At 38.8% G+C, this 27,936-nt stretch overlaps 1 protein-coding gene across 1 annotated transcript in view; it reads left to right on the top strand.

The window, feature by feature from the left end:
* Positions 1–7,210: 7,210 nt before the first annotated feature.
* PLPPR4 (phospholipid phosphatase related 4) overlaps positions 7,211–27,936 on the top strand; it is a 44,126-nt gene continuing 23,400 nt past the window's right edge. The window contains exon 1 of the mRNA XM_004420792.2: positions 7,211–7,408. Within this exon, the coding sequence (XP_004420849.1) occupies positions 7,331–7,408 (78 nt within the window). The 5' untranslated portion in view covers positions 7,211–7,330. The remainder of the gene's footprint in view (positions 7,409–27,936) is intronic.

Raw genomic sequence — 27,936 nt, 5'->3', positions numbered from 1 at the left:
CAATGGAAATAGGGAAGAGACAAATACAAAGGAGCACACTTTCACCGGAAATTCAAAAGGTTGTGGAGACTAAATAGAAAGGATGAAAGTCATGAATAAATCCAAGACGATGACAAGATTTTTAGACTGAGTGGCTTGGACTATCTTATACTTTAATTAGTTCCTTCTTATTACTTACCAGTAAGATAGTGGAGAACCATTTACACAGTGTAACAATGAAGGAAAAGAAATAGCCAATTTAGGTTCATGTATTTCTCAATCTTTTCACACATAAAATAGAGGATTAATGCAGCACACTAGGGTAAACTAAAAGGAAATTGACGGCAGCTGTATAAAACTTGGTGGGAAAAATTAATTACATCTTTATAGTATGTAAGCATGAAGACAAATCAACTTTTGAGGAAATACATTAAATATAAAGCTTCCAAATAAAATCTATTCAATTTTTTAATGAAAAACTCGAGCTTACTTCCATGAATATATTTTGTACAGGGAATGGCTACATACATTTTCAGATCAAAATTTTAATTTCGATCTCTTTAAATTCTTGACAGTGACCACGGAAGAGAAACTTCACGCAAGTAGGTGATAAAATTCTAAAATCATTGCTTTACAATCGTTGAAAATATAATAACTCTTAAAATTATATTGAAAGGCCGGCCCCATGGCATAGTGGTTGGGTTTGGCACATTCCGCTTTGGTTGCCCAGGTTGGTGGGTTCGGATCCCAGGTGCGGACCTACACCACTCATCAGCCATGCTGTGGAAGCAACCCATATATAAAGTAGAGGAAGATTGGCAACAGATGTTAGCTCAGGGCTAATCTTCCTCAGCAAAAAAAAATTATACTGAACGAATCCAACAGCACTGCTTTCATTGACAAAAGTAATGTTTAAATTTCTTATTGTAACTCAGATGTTATAAAATACAATATTTTTGTATCAAATGTTTCCAAACAAAAATTATGCTCTTATCTGAAGAATGTGCATGCATTTTCAGCACAGTTGCCATGCAGCTGACTGGGGCACCACATAAAAGACTCATTGGTCACCGACGGACAGACTTAACAGATATACAACAGAGGTATTAGCCACCACCTTTAGCTGCACCCTTGAGGAGACTGCTGGGTCTCTCCCCACTCTCACCCCAACAGGCCACACCTGGGGTTGTGCCCAGTGCCCTTGGGCAGTAACATGTCCTGCAGATGACTGTCCAGATGGTAAGTCCAGTGGGTTTCCAGGTGATGTGCCTTCTTCTTGTTCAGTGCCCTGGGGTGGAGCAGCAAATGCCGATGCTACTCTTCCGTTCCTCTGGCTTGCAGCCCTCTGGGCACCGTGTCAGATGACGCTCCACCCCAACCGGGATGCTTGCTACCAGAAGCAACCTGCACTGAAGTTCTTGCATAGACTCTGCCATGCCCCTGAAGAGATAAATATGTTGAGGAACAGTTGTAATCCATTCCCAACATGTTAACATGCCAATGCATACCCACAGCAAAGCTCTGCAATGTAACTTTTTGTTTTGTTCCTATGTCACTGCCGTGGGATTTCTTGGGATAGCCAATATTCCCAGAGCAAAGACGTGTTCCTGTGGAACGGGGCTCATTAGAATTGTGTAAATCACCTTCTACCATGCCCTGACAGGGAATCACAGGGGACCATGGTAGGCAAAAATCACTGATAGTAAGAAAATGTAAAATCGGATTAAAAAGTATCTCCTACCAGAAGAATACTGTTAGGTTAGATTAAAAAAAAGGGTCTTAAGTTAATCTTTTAGCAAATAAGTGTCTTGTGATCTCTTTGAATTAGGTAGAGGTTTTGGTTGCAGTCACAGAAGTGGACTCTGGCTAAATTAATGTGGGAAGAAAGAGAGATAGAAAGAGAGAGAAACAGAAACAAAGAGAGACAAAGGCAGAGAGAGAGAGACAGAGACAGAGAGAAAGATAGAGAGAAGAATTTATTTGAGAGGATATGGGGATGCGCCAAAAGACAAAAGAAAGGAGAAAAGCCAGACTTCTGAAATGAAAGGAACAGGGGCAGTTCTAAGAATTGAAGGACCAGTATTAATTGCTGTTCCCTCTGCTTCTGCCGTGAATCAACACCGAGAATTTTCTGTCTTGGTCTCACTCCCCTCAAGATTCAAATTCCTGAGGAATAGAGTCTAGTTGTTTAAATTTGGCTTACCACCTGGCCCCACCACCCACTTGACCTGGAGAGGGCTGGAGCCAATCGCAGGCCCGGCTTTGACTGTGAGAGTGGGACTGTTCATCATGAAAGTTCAAGAAACTGTCACAAGAAGAAGGAACAATGAATCTTGGACAAACAGAAACAACACATGTCCACTTTCTCATTCTAACTCCATTTTCAGGGCGAGGAAACCGAGTCCTGGAAGGAAAATGCTCTTCTCCACAGCCACGTAATTAGTCAACGATGAGGCCATAACTAGAATATCACTTTCTCATCTTCTAGGACTTTCCTCATTTCAGTACTTTTGCTGTCTCACGCATCTGCATATTCAGTTCTTTTAAATCTCTCTCTCTTAGGAAAATGCAGTAAAATCTTACATTGTTTCCTGGAAATGCTGTGGAGTGGGCTGATGTCTGGGAAATACATGACTAAATTAAATATACTTCTTTATGACCTTAAAAGTAAATGTCATACAAATATCCTGAGGATGAATAGTTGCCCAGAAGCTGAAAAAGAGTTTGTATTTGGCTGTGGGCACCCAAAACCAATACATAGGAAAACTGCTTCTTTTTTATCTCAGGAGTCTGACAGTTTTAATGATGATGTCAAATGCATTCGCAGTCATATTTTTTTCCAGATTATTTGTGCTGTGAAGTACTCTGTCTCGTGAAATGTCAGAGTGCTGCTTTTTCAGTGGGTGCCATTTTTTTCGTTTGAATGCCCTGGAACAGAATTTCCACTGAAAATACTCAAGTTCTGCAAGGCACATTAAATCGTATTTTTATGAGGACCTGCAACAAGCATACTTGAAGCAACATTTAACATACAAGTTCTGCCCTTGGCCTAAACCTGGATTTACATGGTGAAGGTGGGATGGAGTGTATTTTTTAGTTCAGGAATGTCCTCTAGTAGCCTCAGTGCTGTAAGTGGCTTTAATGTCAACTCATCCCAAGGCCTCCCTTGGCCACCGAACTTAAGAAGTTTCTCATAGCAATTACAATTGCATCCTAATTGTTTCTTAGTAGTGTATATCACAAGACGTAATTATATGTTTGTTAAGAGAGGCAGTATGTAGCCCTTAATATCACAGAGCTTGGAGCAACCTACTGGGTTCCAAATCTCAGCTTCACTAATTATAGTTGTTGCCCTTGCACACAATAGCTAACCTCTTTGAGTCTCATTTTCTTTAACCAAAAAATGTGACAACAACGGTACCCAGTTCTTAATGATGTTGTGAGAATTAAATGAGGTAACATGTGCAAAGCATTTTTAATGATGTCTTGTCCATAGTAAGCATTGTGTAAGTGTTTTCTATGGTTAGACTAATTTATTGTCTACGTCTTTCTCCTCTCCACCTGCATTAGACCGTGAGTTCTGTTAGGGCAGGAACCATATTTATTCTTTTCTCAAATGGGTATCCAGTGAGAAAAGTGCCTCTTACATAGTGGGGGTCATTCAATATTTGTAGGTTGAGTGGATGGACAGATGAATGGACAGACCAATTTCATAATTCACCAAGTGCTTTCACATATGTTGTCACATTTGAGCTAAAGAGCATTGCTATCAGATGGTGCTAACACTTCTCTCATTTTACGTATTAGGAAACTGAAGCTTGGAGATATTAAGTGACTTGCTCAAGAGCAGAGCTCAAGCATAACAAATCCTGGGTTCTAACTCAGGTCTTCTGACTCCAAATCTCATTCTCCTCTGGTTCATCTTTTTATTTATTTATTTTTTCCATCTCAGAATCCTATCCACAAGATTTTTCTATAAAATAGAGAAATAATTTACTTTGTTCGTTGTGTTGTTTTGAGCATCAAAAGTTAAAGTAGGTAAAACACAACAGACTGTTTACCAGCGTAAGCCACTGTTATTTAGTATTTAGAGGATTGCATAACGTAGCTTGATTGTTTTGTGAAAGGATTTTAAACGGGAAAAAGAATATTTAAAAAAAAAAAAAACAAGCAAGGGAGGGATAAAGATTTATAGTAGGCATTGACTTTGAATTTGGAAGCATTTCCTGATTCCTGACCAGGAGGTCAGGTCAAGCTGGTAAGGTCTCCTAGAGAGGAAAGGAGAGTAGTCTTCTGATGTTTCGATAATTTCTTGAATAATTGAGGTGTGATCAGCATGCATCTCTGATATTTTATCACATATTTTCAGCTCTCAGCTAATGAAATTAGGGAGCTACAATTTTAGCCTTATGTTTTATTTCTTCTTTATACAGAAATGCTGACTATCCAGGAAGATAAATTCAGAAATTTTCTAACTTATTTTTTTACCTCTATCAAGAATTATAAATTTTTTTTAAGTACTGAAAAAGTTGAAAAAAGAAAACACACACATACAAAGTAACTTTGGTAGTAATGAGAAGCATAGTTACCGATTAATACCATGATAATTAACAAACAGAATCAACTAACAATTATTGAACATTTAGCATGTGGAAGAAACTATGCTGCATGATTTTATGTGCATCATTTAACTTAATTGATTCATTCATTTCTTCAACAAATATTTACTGAACACCTACTATTTGCCAGGCACAGTTCCAATTACTAGACATACAATGATGAAAAAGTGCTTGACCTCGTAGAGCTTACATTCCAGTGGCAGAGAAAAGCAATGAAAAAACTGACCAAGAAATACGTGATAAACTATCAGATAGTGAGAAATTCCATAAAGAAAAATAAAATAATGTGAAAGAATAAAGAGTAATGGAGGCCTGGGGTGATTAATGCCACTTAGGTGAAGTGAGTAGTCAAAGAAACCTTCCCTGAGGAGCTTAAATATGGGCAAAGGTATGAACTGAGAGATTAAGCCATGCAATGTTGGCAGAACAGCATTCCTAGACAAAGGAACAATAAGTGCAAAGATCCTGAGGCACTAAAAAGCTGGACTGGGCTTGCCAGTCAATATGGCACAGAGCAAGATGAATGAGGTCCATGAATCAGGCAGGGTCCTTGGGTAGGGCTTTGAGGTACAGGTGAGGAGTTGGAATCTTCTCCTGAATGTGATGGAGAACTCTTGGAGGGTTTGGACAGAGGATTGACACAATTGGATTTATTTTTTTCTGGCTGCTGCATTGGGAATGTCACAGGGGTAGCAAGAGTGGAAGCTAGTAGAACAGTTAGGAGGCTATTGTGCTACTCCAGGCAAGAGATGGTGGTAGCTGTGGAGGGTGGGGGTGGGGGCAAGTAGTTAACTCTGGAAGATAACATAGTTCCCTTCTGATTACTTCCATTTTCTGAGCGGAAATAAGGGTTGAAGTCATTAGCTGAGAATGATGAGATTTGAAGAGAGCGGAGAAGGTGCGAGTTGGTCTTCGGAGTCAGAAAGTGAACAGACTATGGAAAAATACTGGGATTGTGGGGCAGTGGGGCCTATTTGAAGTCTGTGGTCATGAGTCTAACTTGAGACAAGACCACGTGGTCGTGTAATCCATTTTCAGTTGTTCCGGTAAGGGCAAGGAACTGGGTTTAACTGGGGCTGGGATTTTGCCAGGTGAGTGTGGTGAATAGGGAGGGGGAAAGGAGGGATTATATTGCTGGACTCTGGAAAGTGAGGGCATGAGGCGGCAGTGGCAGTGAAATGTGGACATTGGCGAATTGGATTTTCCCCAGGCTGCCAAATATCTATTGCACTATGCTATGGACTGAATGTTTGTGTCCCCAAAAATTCGTATGTTGAAACCCTAACCACCAATGTGATGGTATTTGGAGGTGGGACATTTGAGATGTAATTAGATTTAGAAGTCCTGAGGGTGAGGCCTTCATGATGAGATTAATTTCCTTATAAGAAGAAAACAGAAAGGCAGTGCTCTCTTTCTCCACCACATGAGGATACAGGAGAAGGCCGCCATCTGCAAGTCAAGAAGGGAGTCCTCACCACAACCTGACCATACCCACACCCTGTTTGTGGACTCCCAGCCTCTGAACTGTGACGAACAAATGTCTGTGTTTAAGCAGCCCAGTCTACGGTATTTTGTTATAGCAGCCCCAGCTGACTAAGAAAGAGTAGCAAAGACATGAGCTGGAAAGTGGGGTGGGAATTGGCTTTCATGTGCTTGAAATAGAGACTTTGGTAAGGTTGGAAATGGCCTGGGGCATGTAACCATTGAAGTGGGCTACCTTTATTAGTATAATACAGTGTTGTATATTTGCTGGGTGTTTTTCTCCTCTATATCGCTTGACACTTCAGAGTTACCAAAATAATCACAAAGTTGAGCCCAGCCATACACACCACCACTAAGATGAAGGACTTAATTTAGGTTAATGTCTGAAGAAGTGCTTCCTTTACAGTTATGACTGTAATACTGACGCTGTTTTGGGGGTGTGATGGTGAGGTTAGAACACCTCCTGGTCTTCGGGGTAAATGAGGATGCCCACACATCTGCCTCCCTTCATGCGGGAAACTCTCACCATTCCCAGACAGCCGAGTGTTTATCAGCAGGTGCATCAGTGTTTTGGGAGCCAGGGAGTCCCCTGGGAGAGAATCCTCAGAAGGAGCTGTCACTCCTGGCTCGCAGCCAGCTCTCAACGAGTTCCCACCGCGGCCTGCTTCTCAGTATGGGATCCAAGTTTTAATTTCGCACAGTAAGAGGTCCGTTTTCACAGCTGAGGGTCAGTGCGCAGAGGCTGGGCTTCTGCTCTCCGACAATCCTGAAGTTAGTGTTCCCAGAGCGACCCGGGAGGCTTCCCAGGGGGCGTGGGTGCCTTCGCTCCTCGGGCTCACTGCTGCAGAATCCGGGGGTGCGTTCCCATTTTCCGATTCTTGACGTCAAGCTCCGACAGCCGCGAAGCCTCGCAAAGGCGGTGGAGAGGAGAGGGAGAGTGGCAGGGAGGAGTAGCCATTGCAGCAACAGCTTGGAGGAGGGAGCTGGACGTCTCTCCGCGGAGAAAAACAGGGAGCGGGAGCCAGGGCAGGGGAGGTAGAGGACCTGCCGGCTCCGGGAGCCGCTGGGTTGCTGCAAAGAGGGGCGGGGAGAGGCGGGGGCGCTGCACGCAGCGCGCTGGCTCCAGCGGCGCCCGCGGGGAATGTGACATCAGCGGCGCCCGGCGCTTGCGGCTGGAGGAGGCAGCTCGCCTCGGCTGCGCCGTGCACACCTCGCCCGGGAGAGGACGCGGACCCGGGCAGGCGGCCGGGATGTCGGCGAAGGAGAGGCCAAAGGGCAAAGTGATCAAGGACAGCGTCACCCTCCTGCCCTGCTTTTATTTCGTCGAGGTGAGTTGGCCTTGGCATAATGCAGATCCTCCGGGCAGCTCCGGGGCGAATTCGGGTCCTGGACGGTGCTGCAGGCGTGGAGACAGTGCCAGGGCGCCCGCCGCTGCCCCAAAATGCCCGACCCTCCCCCTGACCCCCAGGTTTCTCGGGAGGTCCCCCGAGCGTGCCTGAGAGTGCCTGCCAGCCCGGGGTGATTACCACTATCGGTGTCGCTGCTAGGTGGCCTGTAGGGAAGGGATACCTGTGTGAGTGAGTGTGGGGCTAGTTCCCTGGCCCGCCTGTGTGCACAGCGTCCGTGGCCCAGAGGGGCCATGATGCCGATATTTCGGGATTTGTGTCTTCAGTGTGCGAGTACATATCTAGAACTCTGTGACCTTTTGATAAGAAATTAAATGCACACAACCATGCCCGGGGTGTATGAGGGCTGGGACTGTTTATGTACTATTAAGATTATGGATTGCTTTATTACAAAATAAAAACAAAAAAATCCTCCCCTTATAATTACTATGGTGCTCACATCTGCTTCTAAAATTGGGTCTGCATCTCTAGGCATCAATCTATTGGCCCTTTTCCATGGTTAGCAAAAATTATGTATATACACATACATATATATGTGTATATATACACATATGCACATGTAGTACATATGTGTATATATAATATTTTTAAAATAAGTGACATCATCTGATTTTACATGATTTGTACATGTGCATTTATTCTGTGCTGAGCAGTATTACAGATAAACAGATTAATATGCACATGTATTCATAGTGAGCCTCTAACTTACCAAAATGCAGTATTTAAGGGAGGAACAATTTATGGGAGGGTTATAAAGATTGACAGGTACAGTGATTCCATGCACTGTGGTCCATTGCTTTAGGAAGACATTTTTAAGCAAGAGATTTATTAAATCATAGGTAGAAAAGAGATATATTGGACAGGTTTAGTGAAATCCGGCGGTTTTAGGCATGAAACTGTGTTCTGTGTAATTAGAGCCTGTATTGCACAGAGAATTATAAGATTGTTGCTGAATTATAAATATCCCTTCTTGGCCATCTTTTCAGCCAAATATGGAGGTTTAGCACTTCCGAGTATAGGTAGTAGATTCTGTATCTGATGATTGTGAGGCTTAACTGTGTTCAGGGATATTCACTGACTTGAAACTTGGGGGAAGGGACATTGTCAGACTGTTCTTGTAGATAACAGTATACTTGCAAGTTTCTCTTAGGTGTCACAAATTTTAAAAATGGTTTCAGATTTAAGAAAGATGTATATGACTTGCATAAATCTCAGAGAAATGATGGGTGATTCTTTCATCCATGACACATAGAAAAGAAGAAAAAAAAATTGTCCTGTTTATTGAAAGTAGTTAATGGATTCATTTATTTTTGCTCTTCCTCTGTACACAAGGAATTTTGAGGCCATGGTTTAGGTGATTTTGTTGAAAGATGATAAAGAGTTTTCTCAAGAAAAATGTGGGCAGCAGAAGATTCCATGATGAAAAGGGTAAAGGAATAGAAAGATGGGATACCTGCCTTCAAGTTAAATCCTATCAGGCCACTTGTCGCATTGCTAATCCACTGTGGTTTTGTACGAAAGTGCTTTCATTCACGTCCGGATCTATTACATCTGTCTAGGAAAAATCAGTTAATTGCTGGATTGCACCTCCAGGACAAAGCACACCTGAGGTCAGCTAAAAGCTGACTACATATGGATTGTAGGCATATGGCTTCAAGGACAATGCTTTCATGAAAGAGGATGCAAACAAGAGAATTAAGGATGTACCTTTAAAGAATCTATGTGTGTACTTTCGAGATACTCTTAAGAGGAGTACGTATCCCTTAATCTAGAATTTTAAAAGTAAAAATGTCTCATAATGCATTTGAAATGTGTCTCTAGGAACAAACATCTCACAAATGTTACTTCTTCTCTATGAGTGGAAATAGCCCCAAATCATTACATTCACTTTGACCCATTCAGATACTCTCTACTCCTTAGCAGGGCAAGCTATAGAACAGTTACTTGAAGACAATTCACGGAGTCGGAATGAGTATTTGTGACATTATGTCTTGAGGGGTAACAGACTCCAAAGGGAGAGCACAAAATTGGATTGCAAATTATCTCACTGGAACTTAAATGCATGAGGAACCACTAAAGAGCCTCTAGAAAATGGAAGAAGACATTAGTACACCAATTATTTAAGGAGTTGACAGGATGTAATACCCAGCTCCTTTGGAATGACTCATTTTGAAGCTGGTGAGAATGAGCTTTATATCTCCTTTGGAGGATGAATAAATATAGCATGAATTAACATTTCAGTAAAATGCTGTAGAGTAATGACACTTTGCTGTACAACAGTCTCCCAAGACCTTAGTAATTAAAATGGAAAAGTGAAACATGAGTGAATCGCCTTCCATCACATATCAGCCCAAAGCACACATTTCAAGCCTTCTATGTTACTTCAGACAATAATTTAAGTAACAAAAAGAGGCATAAAGGACCAGATCTTGAGGAGAAAACAAAATCTCTGGGTCTCAAGTCAGTCACGCCATGGATAATTTAAACTTTGTCTTTCTTCATGGAGTTCCAGCTGTCTTAAATTGCTATTCACGAGAGGTATGAGATATGAAGAAACTTTAACTGGGAAAATGAGGGGAAAGCAACTTTCATTTGGACCATAGAGGGCCGATGTCAAGTTAGAGTGAATGATGGCAGGAAAAATGGCAGCATGCTTAACCAGGAAAAACTTGGGCCTTACAGACTGGTTGACCTGGTTCTAACATCACCTATGCCGCATACTACTTGGATAATTCTGGCCGAGTTACTTCTCTCGTCCTAGGTTTCTTCATATATGATAGAAATTATATGCTATAAATATAAATAAATATATTTTTATATAATATAAATTATAATACCCATATCTTAGACTATATTATGAGGTTAAGGCATGTAAGACACCAAGCATCATGCCTGAGATAGCGTAGGAACTCGAGATGTGTTAGTTCCTTTCCTCTCTCATAACTGCCCTTGACCTGAATGGATTATTTTACTTCTAGGCTGGTCTTAAAGGATCAAGTACTGACAAGGTCTAACTTGGGAGTTCCCATTGTTCAGAAGAAGCCATCTCCTCCCCAATGCCTAGAAGTGGTTTGGGTTCCAGAGCTTTCCCAAAATGGACTTATATTAACAGACCTGAATGGGGAGAGTGGAGTGCTCTTTACAGCTTGTACAAGAATAATAGTAATCATTTATGAAGCGCTTAATATGTACTAAGAATAATGCTAAATGCTTTACATGCACATCTCATTCAGTCTTCAAATATTCTCGTTAAATAAGAGGCCATTATTATCCATATTTCAAAGAAGAAGAAACTGAAACTCATAGAAGTTGAACAACTTGCCCAGGTTTATGAAGCAAGGTCAGAGGCAGAGCCAGGTGTTAACTCAGAGCACATGCTCTTAACCACTGAAATAACTGTGTCTCTCAAAGTGTTGAAAGAGTATTCACATAGGCAAAGTTACTTCCTGTGGTTTCCCACTGGTAAAAATAGGAAGATGTAGTCCAAGGTGAGGGAACATTTACAAAGCTGATGCAGTTTTGCCTGACAACAGTCCAGTTTCCTCAGCTGAGTTCCTCCTCCACAGGGCGCCTCTACGCACAAGAGTTGGTGGACAGAGTACATTCCCCATACTGACTCACTAGTTAGTGGCTAGTGTCCCCTCAAGAAGTCCCCATGACTAGATGCAGGGAAAGAGTGGGGATGCTGGCAGCCCATTTGCAGAGTGTCAGGTATCTGTAATTTAAATCCCTGCGGGCTTGAGGCTGAGGTGTTCAGCCCCTAAAATGAAGTAATTTTGTCCCGGTTCACTACCAAACTCAACGTTAAACAGACATTAAGTTAATGGACAGAAAGAATTCTTCTTACATCTTTGGTTTATGCTGCCAATTGTCTACTGACAAAGTAGTTTATGGTTGACGGTAGTTAAATATATTGATATTACATGGTGACACGAAAAACACACGATTTCCAGCAGTTTGGCATTGTTCAACTTGGGAAAAGAAAAGTCAAGTTGTGAAAGGAACTCTCAAATAAGCATATCCAAGGCCTTATCAGGTTGAACAGAAAATCAGGTAAAAAGGAATGTTCCACTGAAGAAAAGATGTCTCATGCCTTTAAAATTCCAAAGCACCCTCCAAGTGATGGTTGTATCACTTATAATGGCAGTGGCAGCTAGCAGCATACCTAGAATTAATAAAAAGGTCTTTCAAGCTTAATAACCCAATATTGTTTGTGATAAGGCTGGGTGTCTATGTGCCAAATGCATTTCCTTTATGCAAAGCATTATAATGGTCCCACCTGTGCTCAGACTCACAATTTTATTCTCATTAGTCATCCTGTTCAAAGATATGAGTTCACATTGATTCAGTATGTAATATAAACAAATGATAAATTACTTTTTAAGCCAAAAAGATATAAATTCTTAATAAATAAGCAGGAAAGAGATCCTTTCATTTAAACGCTCTGCTTTATGGCATACATTTTTAACACTAATCTAATGTTTACTTTAAGGAGGTGGAAGAGCTGTGTTTGACCTATATGCAAAGAGATTTTTATAGGGCTGTAGATACAGAGAGTTTGAAATTTCTTACTTCTCATATACAAACACACACACCTGCACACATAGGCAGGCACAAACAGAGAGTGAGAATATCATCTGTCTCTCTCCAATAAGCATAAAATAATAGTTTCTGAAGCATTATGGATTCATAATATTTTAAACACAACAGACTTGAAATTATACAGAAATTATTCACTAACGTGAATGTTGTGCTTAACAATGGATATGTTTTAGGATTTTGTTAATGCAGGTTATTTGCTATAGGGTCAGTAAGTAGACAGTGTGTTCAGGAGTAAAAGCCATTGTCTCTCTGCTGCTGTCCTACCCAGAAAGTTCAAAAAGCCTTTGACATTGTGGTGTCTTGACAAAACCTTAATACGATTTTTGTTTTCTTCCCACTAGAAGGTGTCCACAGTTTATTAAATGTAGCAAAAATTAATTCACAAGATTTCTGTTCTAGGTCATGTTCTATGAGAAAAATTACATAACTCATTTGATCTTCTTGCTGGGAAATATAGCTAGCTTATTTTCTTTTCCACAAACTTTAGCATCAGTAAGAAGTACAAAACCACAACATTTCTGCATTGCACATACCAAAATAGTAGCTGTAGATTTTTTCCCTTTTCTAGAAGGCATAGAGAGGTAATCTGCTCAAAGTACTCCAAAGCCGGCCAACAGAGATGAGCTAACAAATTTTTCCTCCTCTTTTAGAGTTACAATGTACAAAGACCTTTGATGAAAAAGAAGAAGGAAATAGAAAGGATAGATTATAGATCCCTAAATTTTAGAGAGACTAAATGAGGACATTTCCACAAATGCCAAGACCAAGTACTGAATATAGAACCTGCTATAAGGGAATTCTGTACTATTCCTAGGGACCGTCACTATCTTACTGTGTCTCCATGGCCAAGTCACTCAAAATGTTCTTTGTCCTACTTTTCTCTAACAGGAAAAAAGAAATAGTTGGCTTCTACCAACCTTGAAGAGACATTAATAATAGTGATAATAACAGTAATAAGAAAGAATAGTTTATTTCAAGCTTCCTGTATGAGGCAGACCCTGTGCATACATTATCTTTATTCCTGAGAACTACCCTAGAAGTATTAATTGCATTAAGGTAGTACCACAAAGGCGTTACTATCCTTATTTTTTAAATTAGCAAATTGTAGCTCAGAGAGCTAAATATCTTTCTGGGGATGTACAGCAACTGAGTGAGGGAGCCACGATTTGAGTGCTGGTCCATCTTGCTCTTGCATGACCATTACGCCACTCTCCCTCACACATGATTCTAATGATAAAGCTAAACTTAATGATGAAGTGGGATGAGGAGACCCGCCATTGCCATGCCTTGGCTAGCTGTGTGGTATCTGAAGACATGTCCTTGGAAGATGTCTGCTTGGGGCTTTGTCTGAGTTGTGGAATAGAATTTTTCTCTTCCTTCAGCTGCTGAGCTTGGCTTTGTTAGTGCTATCTCCTACTTAGAGTAACTGATTTAATTCTGACATGAATGTGTAGATGGCTCAACAATTGTCAACCGAAAAAGACGCTTCCTTTGGGAAAGTACAGATGGCACCCATGAGTTTCCTGCAGAGACTGAATGAGGAGCTACAAGTGGAGTGAGAGGGAAGAGTGAGAACTGAAATAAGGTTTAGATAAGCAGAATCTGTAGGTCTATGAGAATGACAGAACATGGAGGAAAGAGTTGCAAGGAGGAAAGAGTTGCAAGGAGATAAGAGAAACAGAGAGAGGCCAGGCCAAGGAGGATTAGGACAAAAAGTGTAAGAAAACAGAAGGTAGGATTGAAGTGCATGGGAGGGTAATGGGCATCCAACCTGTGAACAAACCATGGAGACTCCTTTAGGCATTTGGGTTGTCTAAGTTGGCTTGTTACATAAAAAGCATTTAAGGCACAATCGTTACTGTTTATGTTGGGACTGTATTACAAATATTACTCACACCAGATTTCCTCCCAGCATATGTATATAGGATAGGCTGCTTCTCAAGCAACCTCTCCAAAAAAAAAAAAAGTGAGGAAATGTCTTATTACAGAATTAAGTCTAACAAAATCATGTACTCCAAGAACATCTGGTTTGATTCTTCTATCACAAATGAGCAAATTGTGGCTTGAAAAGGTTAACTGAGTTATCTAAAGACACACTATAGTTAATACCAGATCACGAACAGGACGTAAATCTCCTGACTCCTGTTCTAGCGCTTGTTCCTAATTATTACTATTTCTAGAATTCCTTATATTAGAAAGTTTCCCCCTGGACTATAACACTTCAAATACAGGTCATTCTAATTCTACATGTGAGCAAATTGTGCTAGCTGTTTGAAAGTTATATCTAAATACCCAGGGTACACATTTCATGACATAAACATTGCATTAAACAACACGTTAAGGCAATTGTGAATGGATCTTCTGCTTTTCCAAATAGTTGGCTCTTCAAAAAGCATGGTTACAACTAAAGATCATAAGATTGGAGGTACTGTTTTTCTTTCTTTTTTTTTTTGTGAGGAAGATCAGCCCTGAGCTAACATCCATGCCAATCCTCCTCTTTTTTGCTGAGGAAGACCGGCCCTGAGCTAACACCTATTGCCAATCCTCCTCCTTTTTTTCCCCAAAGCCCCAGTAGATAGTTGTATGTCATAGTTGCACATCCTTCTAGTTGCTGTATGTGGGAAGCGGCCTCAGCATGGCCGGAGAAGCGGTGGGTCAGGGCGCGCCCGGGATCCGAACCCGGGCCGCCAGTAGCAGAGCGCACGCACTTAACCGCTAAGCCACAGGGCGGGCACATATTTTTCTTTCTTATTGCCTAATTGCCCACCTATAACTTTACAATTACTTCCCTTGATATGAGGTCTCTGATAGGCAGTAAAGGAAAGAGGAAACATTGTAAGGAGTATGAATGTAATTTACATCATTGGTAACAAAATAACTTTAAATTTTCTATTACAGTTTAATGTGATTTTTTACAGACATTATCTCATTTGATCCTTTAAATATAACTGAGGAGTAGATATTAACTCTGCTTTACAAATTAAATAACTGAGACTCTAGGAGGTCCAAGAATTTGCCTAAAAACCAAGTAGTGCTCTTCTCCCATGTTGGCCACAAGACAAAAAAAATGTTTGTATTTAAACTGTGAAATGTCTAATTATGAGCACCTCAGCTTTCTATGGTTTCTTCTAGAATTAAAGAAATGTAGTTTCAAATAACTATGGAATGGAGTAATTTCCTCATGATCAAGTGGATTTTGGAATGTGGAAGCCAATGACAGAAATGCTAATTTTCACACAATTAATGTTGAGATGTTTTTCCTGTCAGTAATTAGACACTGAATCAATTACCCCTTAGGTCCATTACTGTTTGGTTGTTTTTTAATCACAAAACATTTATGTTAACAACATAAAGAAGGATAATTGCTTCCTTATTTCTGTAACAAGATGGCTTCTGTATATTCTTCTAAAACTATTAGACTATTTAGATATAAATTAAAATGAATTGGAAATACAGGAAATTAAAATCAGTGTATTTTGAAGGAAAGGTAAACAAGGTATCAATATGTTTCACAGACTGTTGTTTGGGAGTGGGAACCATGGAAATATGTGTGGATATGTTGTCTACAATTTGATGTCCTCACCGAGAGCCTGTACTGTGGGATTGCTTTAGAGGTAAAACTGGCATTTAATAAAGTTCTAATCATGCTTCAGAAACTGAGTCCTCATGGATAGAATCCAAAAGAGACCAGTCTTATATTGAGTACTCTCCAAAAAAGGGAGCTAAAATGAAATATCAGGGTATTATCTGTTTGTACGTTCATTAAAATTCATTTATTTGTTGAATAAATATTTATTGATTGCTTATTATGTGTCTTTTGGTTAAATTAATGGAAATAATATGGAACCATTACTGGCATACTTCCTAGTCCATAGTAGAAATTCAATAAATCTTCACTGAATGGATGGAGTAAAACGGGACTAATAATTATGAACATAAATTTTTCCTTAGCTTTCTCTTTTCAGCTGGTGGACACATTTTTATTTGTAAAGTAAGTGATGATGAATGTCCCATCAAATGTGTTGCTCTGCCTTGTGGATTATTTAACAATTGAAGATGAAATCAATCTTCAAGGTCTATGAGTCCTCATTTATTAATTATGTTTTTGCTCATTTTATGATCTAGGGCATACCTGTGGATTACTTGAGATTTGAGACTTGAAAGAGAGGGATCATTGAAACAAACAAGTTGTAGTTTTAATTTTCTTTTCTTTAAAATTTTTTATTTTGTGAGGAAGATTAGCCCTGAGCTAACATCCTTCCCCAATACTCCTCTTTTTGCTGAGGAACACTAGCGCTGGGCTAACATCTGTGCCCATCTTCCTCTACTTTATATGGGATACCGCCACAGCACGGCTTGATAAGTGGTGCGTAGGTCCCCGCCTGGTATCTGAACCTACTAAACCCAGGCCACTGAAGCGGAGCACTTGAACTTAACCACTATGCCACCAGGTCAGCCGGTAGTTTTAATTTTCATAGAAAATTATTTTACAAACACATAGGGACAGAGATTGGATTGGTGGTTACCAGAGGGGAAGGGGGGAGGGAGGAGGGTGAAAGGGATAATTTGGTACATGTGTGTGGTGATGGGTTGTAATTAGTATTTTGGTGGTGAACATGATGTAATCTATGCAGAAATAGAAGTACAATGATGTATACCTGAAATTTTTACAATGTTATAAACCAATGTTACTGCAGTAAACAAAAAATTTAAAAAAAAAAAAGAAAATTATTTTAGTTACATAAGGCACACTTGCTAGAAAAGACAAATTTTTGTGTTTATGGTAGAACAAACCATTAGATATCCATTTTTTGTTCTTATGAAATAATATAGCTTTTTTTTACCATGCTTATTAGTCTACTTATTAGCTTTGTAATCCTGGGCAAGTAACTCACTTCCTCTGAGCCTCAGTTTCCTCGTTTGTAAAATGGTGAAAATATTGTGGGCACATTAGTTTTTGTAACCCTTTAATTATATAAAAATTATATAATATGGCTACCAATTTCTAATGGGAACTCAGTGCCTAGTAAATGAGTTTTCTCTTTCCCTTTTACTTTTTTTTGTGTGTGTGCGAAGAAGATCAGCCCTGAGCTAACATCCAATGCCAATCCCCCTCTTTTTTGCTGAGGAAGATTGGCCCTTGGTTAACATCTGTGCCCATCTTCCTCTACTCTATATGGGACACTGCCACAACATGGCTCTACAAGTGGTGCATCAGTGTGTGCCTGGGATCCGAACCTTCAAACCCTGGGCTGCCAAAGCGGAGGGCGCGCACTTAACCGCTACACCACTGGGCCGGCCCCTCTTTCCCTTTTACTAACACCCATCCCTCATGTTGTCTAAAATAAACTTTCTATGTGGCTTTAGATATTACTAGATTCCCTGGAAAGGCATTTGTTTTCCTGATTTTATTTTTGTATCATACATTTAGGTATGTTTTATAATGTGCATACAATGATAAAGTAATTCATTATAATGTATAAATATATAAAAACAAATGCTTCTTGGAATGCACGCTCATTTTTTATCCATTGAGGTACACACACACACTCACCAAATGAAGACCACTTGCCTTAAGTACCCTTACTTGACCTAGTCAGTGGGAAAGAATTAACATTTACGGAGCATCTTCTATATGCTAGTGTAACACTCTACTGCAAGTCCTTGCTCTAAGGATGTTAACAGGCCCATCCTCTATGAGATCCTGCCATTCTTATCTTTTGAGAGTTCTGTGGTACCATGTATGAATTTTTCAGTAGCAGGGGCTGTCCAGTGCAGATTACATATCTTCCCCCCTCTCATTACAGCCATCCATATAATAAAGAAAATTATGTTCTCCAAAAAATGATGAATGAGTCAAAGGATAGTCCAATCTCTGGGAATAAGTGCCCTCATTTTGGCCATTAGGGTGAGATTCATTAGAATTTTTTCTTTAGGGCAGTTAGAGACACCCTAAAGAATTAATAGGCTTTTTGCCTCTTGGGTAATGATCTGGAGATGCTTGTACTGTAGCAACTGAGATTTGAGTGATTAAAACATGGAGAACTTCCACCAATAAAGATTTTGGTATAGATCATAAGTCTTATTCATGGGAAAACTGTATAAAAAGATGGGCGGCAGTCTGTTATAAACTGTATGCTATACAGAGACAAACATTTGAAACTCTTGTACCCTAAGTTCTCATTTAATTTCTAGCTTCCAGTTGAATTTTAGATGTATGAAGAAAAATTATTTGATGATGCTAGAGTCTTCGATATTTAAGTCTTACACATACATGATTATTTCATGGATAATATTGGTTCTAGTGACATTTTAGAAGGTTAGACCAGGAGGTAATTAAGGAAGAGTTCCTCTTTTTTTGTTGTTGTTGTAATATCATTGGTTTATAACAGTGTATAAATTTCAGGTGTACATCATTATACTTCTATTTCTGCATAGATTACATCATGTTCACCACTCAAAGACGACTTACAATCCATCACCACACACATGTGCCTAATCATCCCTTTCACCTTCCTCCCTCCCCCCTTCCCCTCTGGTAACCACCAATCCAATCTCTGTCTCTATGTGTTTGTTTGTGGTTGTTTTTATCTTCTACTTATGAGTGAGATCATATGGTATTTGACCATGTCCCTCTGACTTATTTTGCTTAGCATGATACTCTCAGCGTCCATCCACGTTGTCACAAATGGCTGGATTTCATCGTTTCTTAGGGCTGAGTAGTATTCTATTGTGTATATACACCACATCTTCTTTATCCATTCCTCCCTTGTTGGGCACTTAGGTTGCTTCCAAGTCTTGACTATTGTGAATAATGCTGCAATGAACACAGGGGTGTTTTCATGTTCTTTGGATAAATACCCAGCAATGGAATAGCTGGATCATATGGTAGTTCTATCCTTAATTTTTTGAGGAATCTCAAAATGTTTTCCATAGCGGCTGCACCAGTTTGCATTCCCACAAGCAGTGTATAAGTGTTCCCTTCTCTCCACATCCTCTTCAACATTTGTTGTTTCCTGTCTTGTTAATTATAGCCACTCTGAAGGGGAAGGAGGTGATATCTCATTGTAGTTTTGATTTGCATTTCCCTGATAGTTAATGAGTTCCTCTTATTATTCATTTGTTAACTCCAACTTCCAGAACAACGGAAATAGTGTGGAACAGATAATAGGTTCTCAATAAATTTGTGTTGTATTAATTATTGTGATGGTCTATCAACTTAATTAATGGGGATGGGGAGATAGAGCCTGTACTGAACCTCAGCTTTGGTCTTGGCCTTGGCCTCTGTCTTCTCGGGCTAACTCTGAAGGATCCTTTCAGTCCTGTTCAGAAACAGGGGAAGAAATTGCTAAGACTTCAGTGCCCAGATGCATGTTCCAACGTGTCTAAGAAGGGCCAAGTGCAGCACCTCCTAGAAGATGCCTGCTTTATGGGGCTATGAAGACTTTAAGATCTGCTCATTCCAAAGCTCCTGGCACACCTGACTCAACAGGCTCTGTTTCTTCCTCCACCGCCTTACAGAGGTCAGTGCAGCAGAGTAGAGGAGAGAGAGGGAGTAGGAGATGACCCAAGAAGCACAAACACCTTAGTGAGCTGCGCCTCGGTCCCACATTCTTTCCTGTGTTGTTTCTTCATTTTCCATTCCACATTAAAAATCACAATGAGGACAGCAGTTTCCTATCTAGGCAGAAGCTGTTTAGCATAACAGAGGGGCAGAGACTGAGCTTGGGTGAAGCAGGAACTTTCCCTTCTCCGAGAGCAAGATAGGGCTGCTTAGCTCCGCATACCAAAGGGGGTGTATACACACACACATATCACACACATGTATATGATCTCATTTCCTCTTTTCCTCTTGGTTACATCACTTACCTTTCCAACTTTTTGTGCTGGGCAAGCAATCCATCAGTAGTTAGACTTATTCATTTAAGATTTTAGTAATAAACTGTGCTTCTTTTTCAGATGTACTTGTATCGCATGTTACCTTGTATTTGGTTTGTATATTTGTTCATATGACTTTTTGATGCATCTCACAGTAAAACACATAATACAATCATTTTTTAGATGGTTAGACCAGGAGATAATTTAATTTAAATAAAGGTAACTTAATTGAAACACAGCGTTAAGACATTGGACAATAAAAGTTATTAACTGTCCCACATTAACAGCCCCCCTTCAATATCTTTTTTATATGCATCAATGTCTTTCAAAGACACATTGAAGTAAATAAGGTCTTAGGCAGTCTTGGAAGATCTTTAACCTTGAAAGCGGGCTCATAATGTGCACCTAAGTACATAGGAGACAAGCTTGGGAAGAGAGAGTGGCTCATGATACATTGTTAAGTTCTCATCTCCAAAATTAGATTAGAAATCCCTTGTCTGGATAATTTATAGGTCAAACAAAATACATCAGGCACATAGTATACATTCAATAAATATAAATAAATTGGTTAATTATTACAGACTAGAAAATGTAAACATTTATAGCGCTTAAATAAAATGGCTTAATGATAAATTTGATAAATGATAAATGACTAAATGATAAATTTAGTAAACAACTTGAAAAAAATAATTTCAAAATACTGATGTCTCTATTTCAGTAATTTCTTTGAATATAACATAAGATTATATGTCACTTTAAATCTCAAAATCAGAAATTTTCTTCTTTTATTCCATATCTCAAATGCATAATTTTTAGTTACATCTCATCTCCCCGACATTATTGCAGTGACAGTGTTTTTTCCCCTTAACTTCTATTTTGTTTGATGTTAAGAAATATGTATTGGACCCCAAAGGTACTATGTATTTCCTTGTAAAACCATTCAGGTGAAAATATATATGCTTTCTGTATATGAATAAAATAATCCCACTAATAGTGAAAATGTAATTTAATCTTAGTGTATTAAGATCTTACTTTTTTTAGGAGACATTAAAAAGTACATGCACAGTACCACTCACAGCAGAAATTGCAGGAGAAATGGCATTTATAATATAGGAAGAAAAAATTCTTATTGATTTTATTTTTGTGATTTCTCAATGTCTTTGGGAAGGCAAAGGTCAGTGGTGGAAGTTTTTAGCAAGAGGCAGTAGGTATAATGATTATAAACATGAACTTGGGGGCCAGATTTCTTGAATCTATAATCTAGCTAACAAACTGTATAATCTTGCACAAATCGTATAATCTTTTTGTGCCTCAGTTCCCTCATCTGTAGGATGGGGATAATACTAGTACCTTCATCAAAGTGGTGTTGTAAAGACTGCATGAGTTCAGACATGTAAAGTACTTTAAATGGTACCTAGAAAATATCAATAGCGTTAAATTGCTATTAGTACCCATATTTTTAAAAGTCAGGTATATGTTCTACGGGAAAAGAAATTACAGCTGGAAGAAAAGATTTAAAAGCAATTACTTTTAACAATTGAAATAAAGGTCCCCAGCCTCAGGTCTTAGTCTCTAATTTGATTTAAAGAACAAAATGCTTTCCAAAACAGTGCACATACTTCAGTGTCTCATTATGTAAAAGGAACAAATCTTCAGGACCCGAGGTTAAAGCTGGTGACTACAAAGCTTACTACCCCAAGCCTAATGCTAGATCAATATTCAGGTAATAAAACAGCCACATATCATTATTTTAGACTTTACGTTAGATCATTGAGTGACTGTAATTAGTCTTTTTAAAGCTGTGAAGATGTAGTTTATAGTTGGGCATCCAGACATACAGCAGATTTTCCCCATCAGACCTGACATATACATATTAGGTCTGATTGTTCTTCCCGATTAATTACCACTGCTATTTGGAGGACTCAATTTGAGTTTCTTGTGTTCTTTAATGTTTAAAAAATATCATTAATATTCCAGAAATTCACAGTAGGATCATTTTTTGTGGTAGAAGTAAACAAGGATTTTTAACTTGGGGGCTTTACTTTTATAATATTAACCAGACTATATTTAACATCTCTGTTCAAATAATCCACACGTCATTAATTTATTCTACATTGAGAACACCTGGTATCAGTATGGTGGGTCCTTCCCTTTACTAGGCCCTGGGGATAGAGAGATGAATGAAACAGTTTGTCTGCTTTCAAGGATCTTGTCATTGACCGGGAGAGAAAAGTAAAGGAACAACCACCATCCCATATGACGATCGCTATGATCAAGGCCTTCATGGGGCCATCTCCATGCAGTTAGAGAAAGCGATCCAAAGGAAACACTAATGACAGAAGAGCATCTGGAGCTTTAAATGTGCCCAATACCTGCTATTTTACATTAGAAGTCATTCACTAGGGAGGCAGAAGTGAAGATAAAAGCAGACTACATCCAAGATATAATTAAAGGTTCCTAAAATTTTCCAATAAATAAATAAATACAATTACATGAGAGAACCTGCACAGGGAAGAACACTGAAGACCTTGGAATAGCACATCATTGAGTGTGATTTGAAAGTGCTCGCCACCCCTTCACTCTTGGTGCCACTTAAACCCCTTGCGCACATGGCCTTTCTCACTTCTGTCCTGTAAGCTGGCATTTCCACCGAAGCCCGGGGCTGTTCATTCCTGAAAAGCACCAGACTAGGGCCAGATGGCAACATGTGCCAAAGTGGCAGCAGGGTGTAGTGGGGCTCGTGCTTCCAGGAATTTAACAGATCAGGTTTCAGTTACTGGCCTGTGCTTAGAAGCCAGGCGTGCTGTTTAACTCTTCTGGAGCAGGGTCTTTATCTTAAAACTCATCTTAAAATTCCCAAGAACGTTGTGAGTATTAAATTAGGTAATTTACGGGAAATGTCTAAATAAAAACTCCATAAATGTTCTCTTTTTTTTAGGTATGAGTAGGTGCTCAAAAAATTCTACTTTCAGTAACTGAAAGTGAAGTGAGCTCTAGAAAGGATAGATATTGGGTTTGAGAAAAGGAAGCAGTTTTCGTGTTTGAGGGATAAGGAAGAAGTTGGTAGAGAAACTGTTTAAGAGTATTTTAAGAGTTAGGAGCAACTGGTGGCTTTTTTCAAACTGCACGTGTCGTCTGCAACACCCTCTTCCTGCTTGGGAACTGCAGCCAGTGAAGCAATGTTGAAGGGAAAGCAGGTGGCGACTCGTGAGCAGAGCAGTTTAGAGCGTGTTTCCTGAACGTAAGCATCTGGGTAGGAATCTGAGTGCTCCCACTCATTGGTTTCGTGACCCCTGGGCAATTTATGTCGCCTATCTCTGTCTCAGTTTTCTTATCTGTAAATTGGGCATGCCAATAGATACTTTATAAGGTGTGGATCCAATGCAGCAATCCGTGATAGAATTCAGCACAGTGTCTGGCACCTAAATCCTCAACACATGCTGTGTGTTGTTAAGAAATTGTCCACGTTTTCTGTTTCTTTAATAGCAATGCCCTGATTTCTTTCAATTAAATTCAGCAAATATTTACTGGACATCTAAAACATTCAAAGCACTGTGTGACTTACAAAGATCTCACTTTTAAGTACCTGATCTTAAGACAAGAGCTGGTATTATACAAATAACTATGATCCAAGGCAGACTAACAGGTCCTACAATAAAGATATACATGGAGTACATGAGGCAGAATCTTCAGTTCTGAACAGAAAGCATAGAGAATGTTTCAGGGAGAAAAAATGATGCGATCTCAGTCTTTATGAGGACAATTTTTATGGGAAACAAATGTGAAAATGTAATGTAAAGTAGAGACTAGAACATGTCTTTTTGGGACATAAGTGTAATGGGAACATAGGCTGTTTGTGGGTTGGGAGAGTGGAGGGTAGGTATAGGGCAAAATTACACAGGAAAGGCAGATTGAGGCTGTAATATAAAAGGTCGTAAATGTCATTCTAGAAAACTTGCACTTTATTTTGTAATTAGCAGAGCACTATTGAAGGCATGATCAGATGTGAATTCTAGGAAAATTAGCGTGGAAGCATTGTAGAGGATAAAACAAATTGTGGAGAGAACAGAGGTAGAAAACCTAATACATTACATATGGTAGGGACAACGTGAAAGAAATGAGAGGAGTGTTTCTTACATCACAACAGCACACGGAGAATTTTAGAACTAGATGGCAATGGAAGAAACCCCTCATTTCACTGATAACAAATGAGGCCCAGGAAGGTTAAATGACCTGCCCCAAATTCCAGGAGCTAGTGGAATAAATGAGGGGAGAAACTGGATTTTGCTGGTTCCGAGGCCAGCATTGATTTCCTCCAATCACACTGCCCTGTTTTAATTTATATCTATGCATGTCATATAAACCACATCCATTGTATTCATGAAAACTAGCTTAGATTTCTAGACTCTGAATAATGTTATAGACTCATTAAGTCATTAGGTCAGCTACTCTTAATGACATTATAAGTGTTAGTGTGCTTTTTATAATTTATATTTTTGAGTTTCATTGTAGTCAATCTAAATATGCTGCAATTAGGGTGAAGACACATACAGCCCTATACTATATTATCAGTTATTATTATTGTCAATACTTAAAAGGAACACTTATCTGCATTAGCTACAAGGCAAAAAGTACTAAGGAACGTCATTAAAGGTTGCACTGTAGGAAATGAAAAATTCCATCATCACTGTGTGTTGACCTATGACAATCTGCTTACTGGCCACAAGCTTTAACAAATTACTTTGATCTGCTAATATTTCTTCCTGTTTGAATTTCATTTCAATATATTAATGTTTTAAATGTTAAAAGAAAATGTTAAAAAAAATTTTTTTTTTTTAAAATGTTTTCACATTGTATGTGATTTGGGGATACTTATCAGGATTGGTTCCCAGCCTCCCATTTTTAATTTGTTATTAATATAAAAAATGTTCTTTTTCTCTAGATTATTGCTTGCATATGAGTGGTATGAATATACACAATTATATTCTTTGACTTCTTGTGATATTATTTATATCAAAACCAAGGTAATTGAACTTTGAAATTTCTTGTGCAAGTGTTGTTCTTCAAAGTGAGGGTTTAAATCATCCTGTATCGATGACTTGCAGTTGTCCACCTACGGCCTTGGACTCTCTTTAGCTCCAGACCAGCATTTTACTCTCTTCTTGACAGCTACATTTTGATAACTAATAGGCATCTCAATTTTAATATTTCCAAAACAGAACTTTAGAGTCCTCTTACTCAAGCTTCTCCCCATCTTCCCCATCCCAGTAAATGACACCACCAGCCCAATTGCTCAAGCTCCAAATCCTTGAAATCAACCTTGATTGTTTTCTCTTTGACAACCAACCCATCAACCCTTCAACAAGTCCTGTCATTCTGTCTCCAAAATGACATCCGGAACCTGCCAACTTCTCTATATCCCCTGCACTACGCCCTGATAAAAGCTGCCATCATCCCTTGCCTGGATTACTGCCATTCCCATGAATCCACTAGCCTGTAAGCTCCATGAGTACAGGGACTTTTCTCTATTTTGTTTACTGTCATATTCCTCACACTTAGAGCAGCGCCTAGCACACACTAGGTATTCAGTAAGTATTTCCCGAGTTTTGAAGAGCCTCCTAAATTTTCACCCTGCTTCTACTTTTCACCCACCACAATCATCCTCAACCCAGCTGCTAGAAAGATCCTCATAAAATATATTTTAAGTCTTATGACACCTCTTCTTAAACTCTCCAAAGTCTTTCCAAATGTACTTTGAATAAAATACTAACTCCTGCCATGACCTTCAATTCTCTGCAAAGTCTAGTCCCAAATCTACCTCTCCGACTTCATCTTATATCACTTCTCCCTTTTGACTATGCCTTTTATCTGGTTTTCCTATGGTTAGTTCATTCTTGCCCATTTCAGTCTCTGTTTAAATGACACCTACTTAGGTAGGTCTTCCTTGATCTAAGATAGAAATTCAGGCACTCAATTACCACAGCCCTCTATTTTATCTTCTTTATAGTATATGTTCTTTCTAATATAGTTTTTAAATTTTTATCTACCTTCCTAAGCAAGAGTGAAATCTTCATGAGAATAAGAACTTGGTTTTATCACAACTGTATTACCAGGACATAGAACAATGCCTGGCACTGGTAGGCTCTCAATAGATATTTGTTGAATGAATAAATCAATCAGCCATCAACATCATATATGTTAACTGGCCCTTTGTCACTATGATCCCATCAATTCAAAAGGATCTCAGAGGACTCTGAATTCACCATGGCTGTGAAAAACGAAAAGAATGGCATTAACCTGTCTAACTCTAGGCTGAGAGCAAAATGAACTCTCCCAAATGAGAAGTAAAGTTTGCCCTTATTATCAAAATGCTAAAAACAAGTAAGCTATCTGACCTAGATAAAATATCTGGTTCACTAAAATTATATCAACTTGAAAAAATATATCATACTGTAGACTTTTTTTTTTTAAATTGGCATCAGAAAAATCAATATTATCTGGCAAACGTAATCTTTTGAAACACATTTCTTTTGTTTGCCCTGTCCTCTCAAACTGTTATAATTTTCTCTGTAAAAATTGCTGTTATTTTTACTCACAAGTTCTTTAGCAGATGGTAATTATAAGAATCATTCTTTTCTTTTTGAAAACTATTTTCCTAATCTTCAGGTAATTTCCCTTCTCTGTATTGCTACATAAAAATAGCGTGGTTCACACTTTTTCCTTGGCTACAACAAAACTAGAGAATAAAATTTCTAGTGCCTGACTATATAGACCTTTTAAAATCTTTTTTAAAATCCCACTTTAACTGCAATCAAAAGATGTCTGTGGGATTTTACTGTGTAAATGTCAATTCAATATCTATACCAAAATTATCATATATTGTCTGTTAAATTTCTTACATTCAAAAGAAAGTTCTGTTGTTGAGCATTTCAAGACATGAAAGATACCTTTGAAGACAAATATATTAGAAGTAAACATTGTAATTTAAGTCATCACACTGTCCAGTAGTAAAATACAGTATAGGAAAACAATGTATAAAATTACTTTTCCCTTAAATATTATAAATATTTTGTTCAAATCATTCTTTCTTAAAAACAAAATTGATATAAAAGATAAAGAACGAAAAATACTTTTTAAAAAAATAGAGAAGCAAACATCAAAAAGAAAGAAAAATATGAGTCCTATTTTGAAAACAAATTATGGTCTTGAAACATGCTACTGTAGAACTATAATAAATATTAATACATAGAAAAATTGACAGTTTCAAAAAGGCTGATGGATGAAAGGACTAAAATGCATAATATTAGTGAAGGAAATTATTTTCACTCAGGTTAATTTATTATATATATATATGCATATATGTTTGGAAGTCACTATGATGTATATTATTAGTGGAAATATAGAAATGAATAAGATTAGTCCCCTACCTTAAGGAGATTTTCATTTGGGAAGGAGTGCAAAGGCTGTAATCCATAGCAGATAACTATAATAAAGAGCAGTGTATAAAAATTTCCTAAGAAGAAGTGCTGAGGAATTAATAATGAGAAAAATTACTCTCAAAAAGGATTACTGGGCTGGCCTGGTGGCTTAGCGGTTAAGTGCGCAGGCTCTGCTGCTGACAGCCCGGGTTCGGATCCTGGGCGTGCACCGACGCACCGTTTCTCTGGCCATGCTGAGGCCGCGTCCCACATACAGCAACTAGAAGGATGTGCAACTATGACATGCAACTATCTACTGGGGCTTTGGGGGGAAAAATGGAGAAGGATTGGCAATAGATGCTAGCTCAGAGGCGGTCTTCCTCAGCAAAAAAAAGAGGAGGATTAGCACGGATGTTAGCTCAGGGCTGATCTCCCTCACAAAAAAAAAAAAAAAAAAAAAAAAGGATTACTAAGTGAGGCATTATGGAAAAGGTGACATTTGATGAGTGTCTTATTGTTAATAGTTATAACAACAACAACAGTACTAACAAT

Source organism: Ceratotherium simum, chromosome 2 (genome assembly GCF_057802395.1).
Source record: "Ceratotherium simum simum isolate JZ-2026a chromosome 2, ASM5780239v1, whole genome shotgun sequence".
NCBI lineage: Eukaryota > Metazoa > Chordata > Mammalia > Perissodactyla > Rhinocerotidae > Ceratotherium > Ceratotherium simum.
This window is presented reverse-complemented; position numbering and strand designations above follow the sequence as displayed.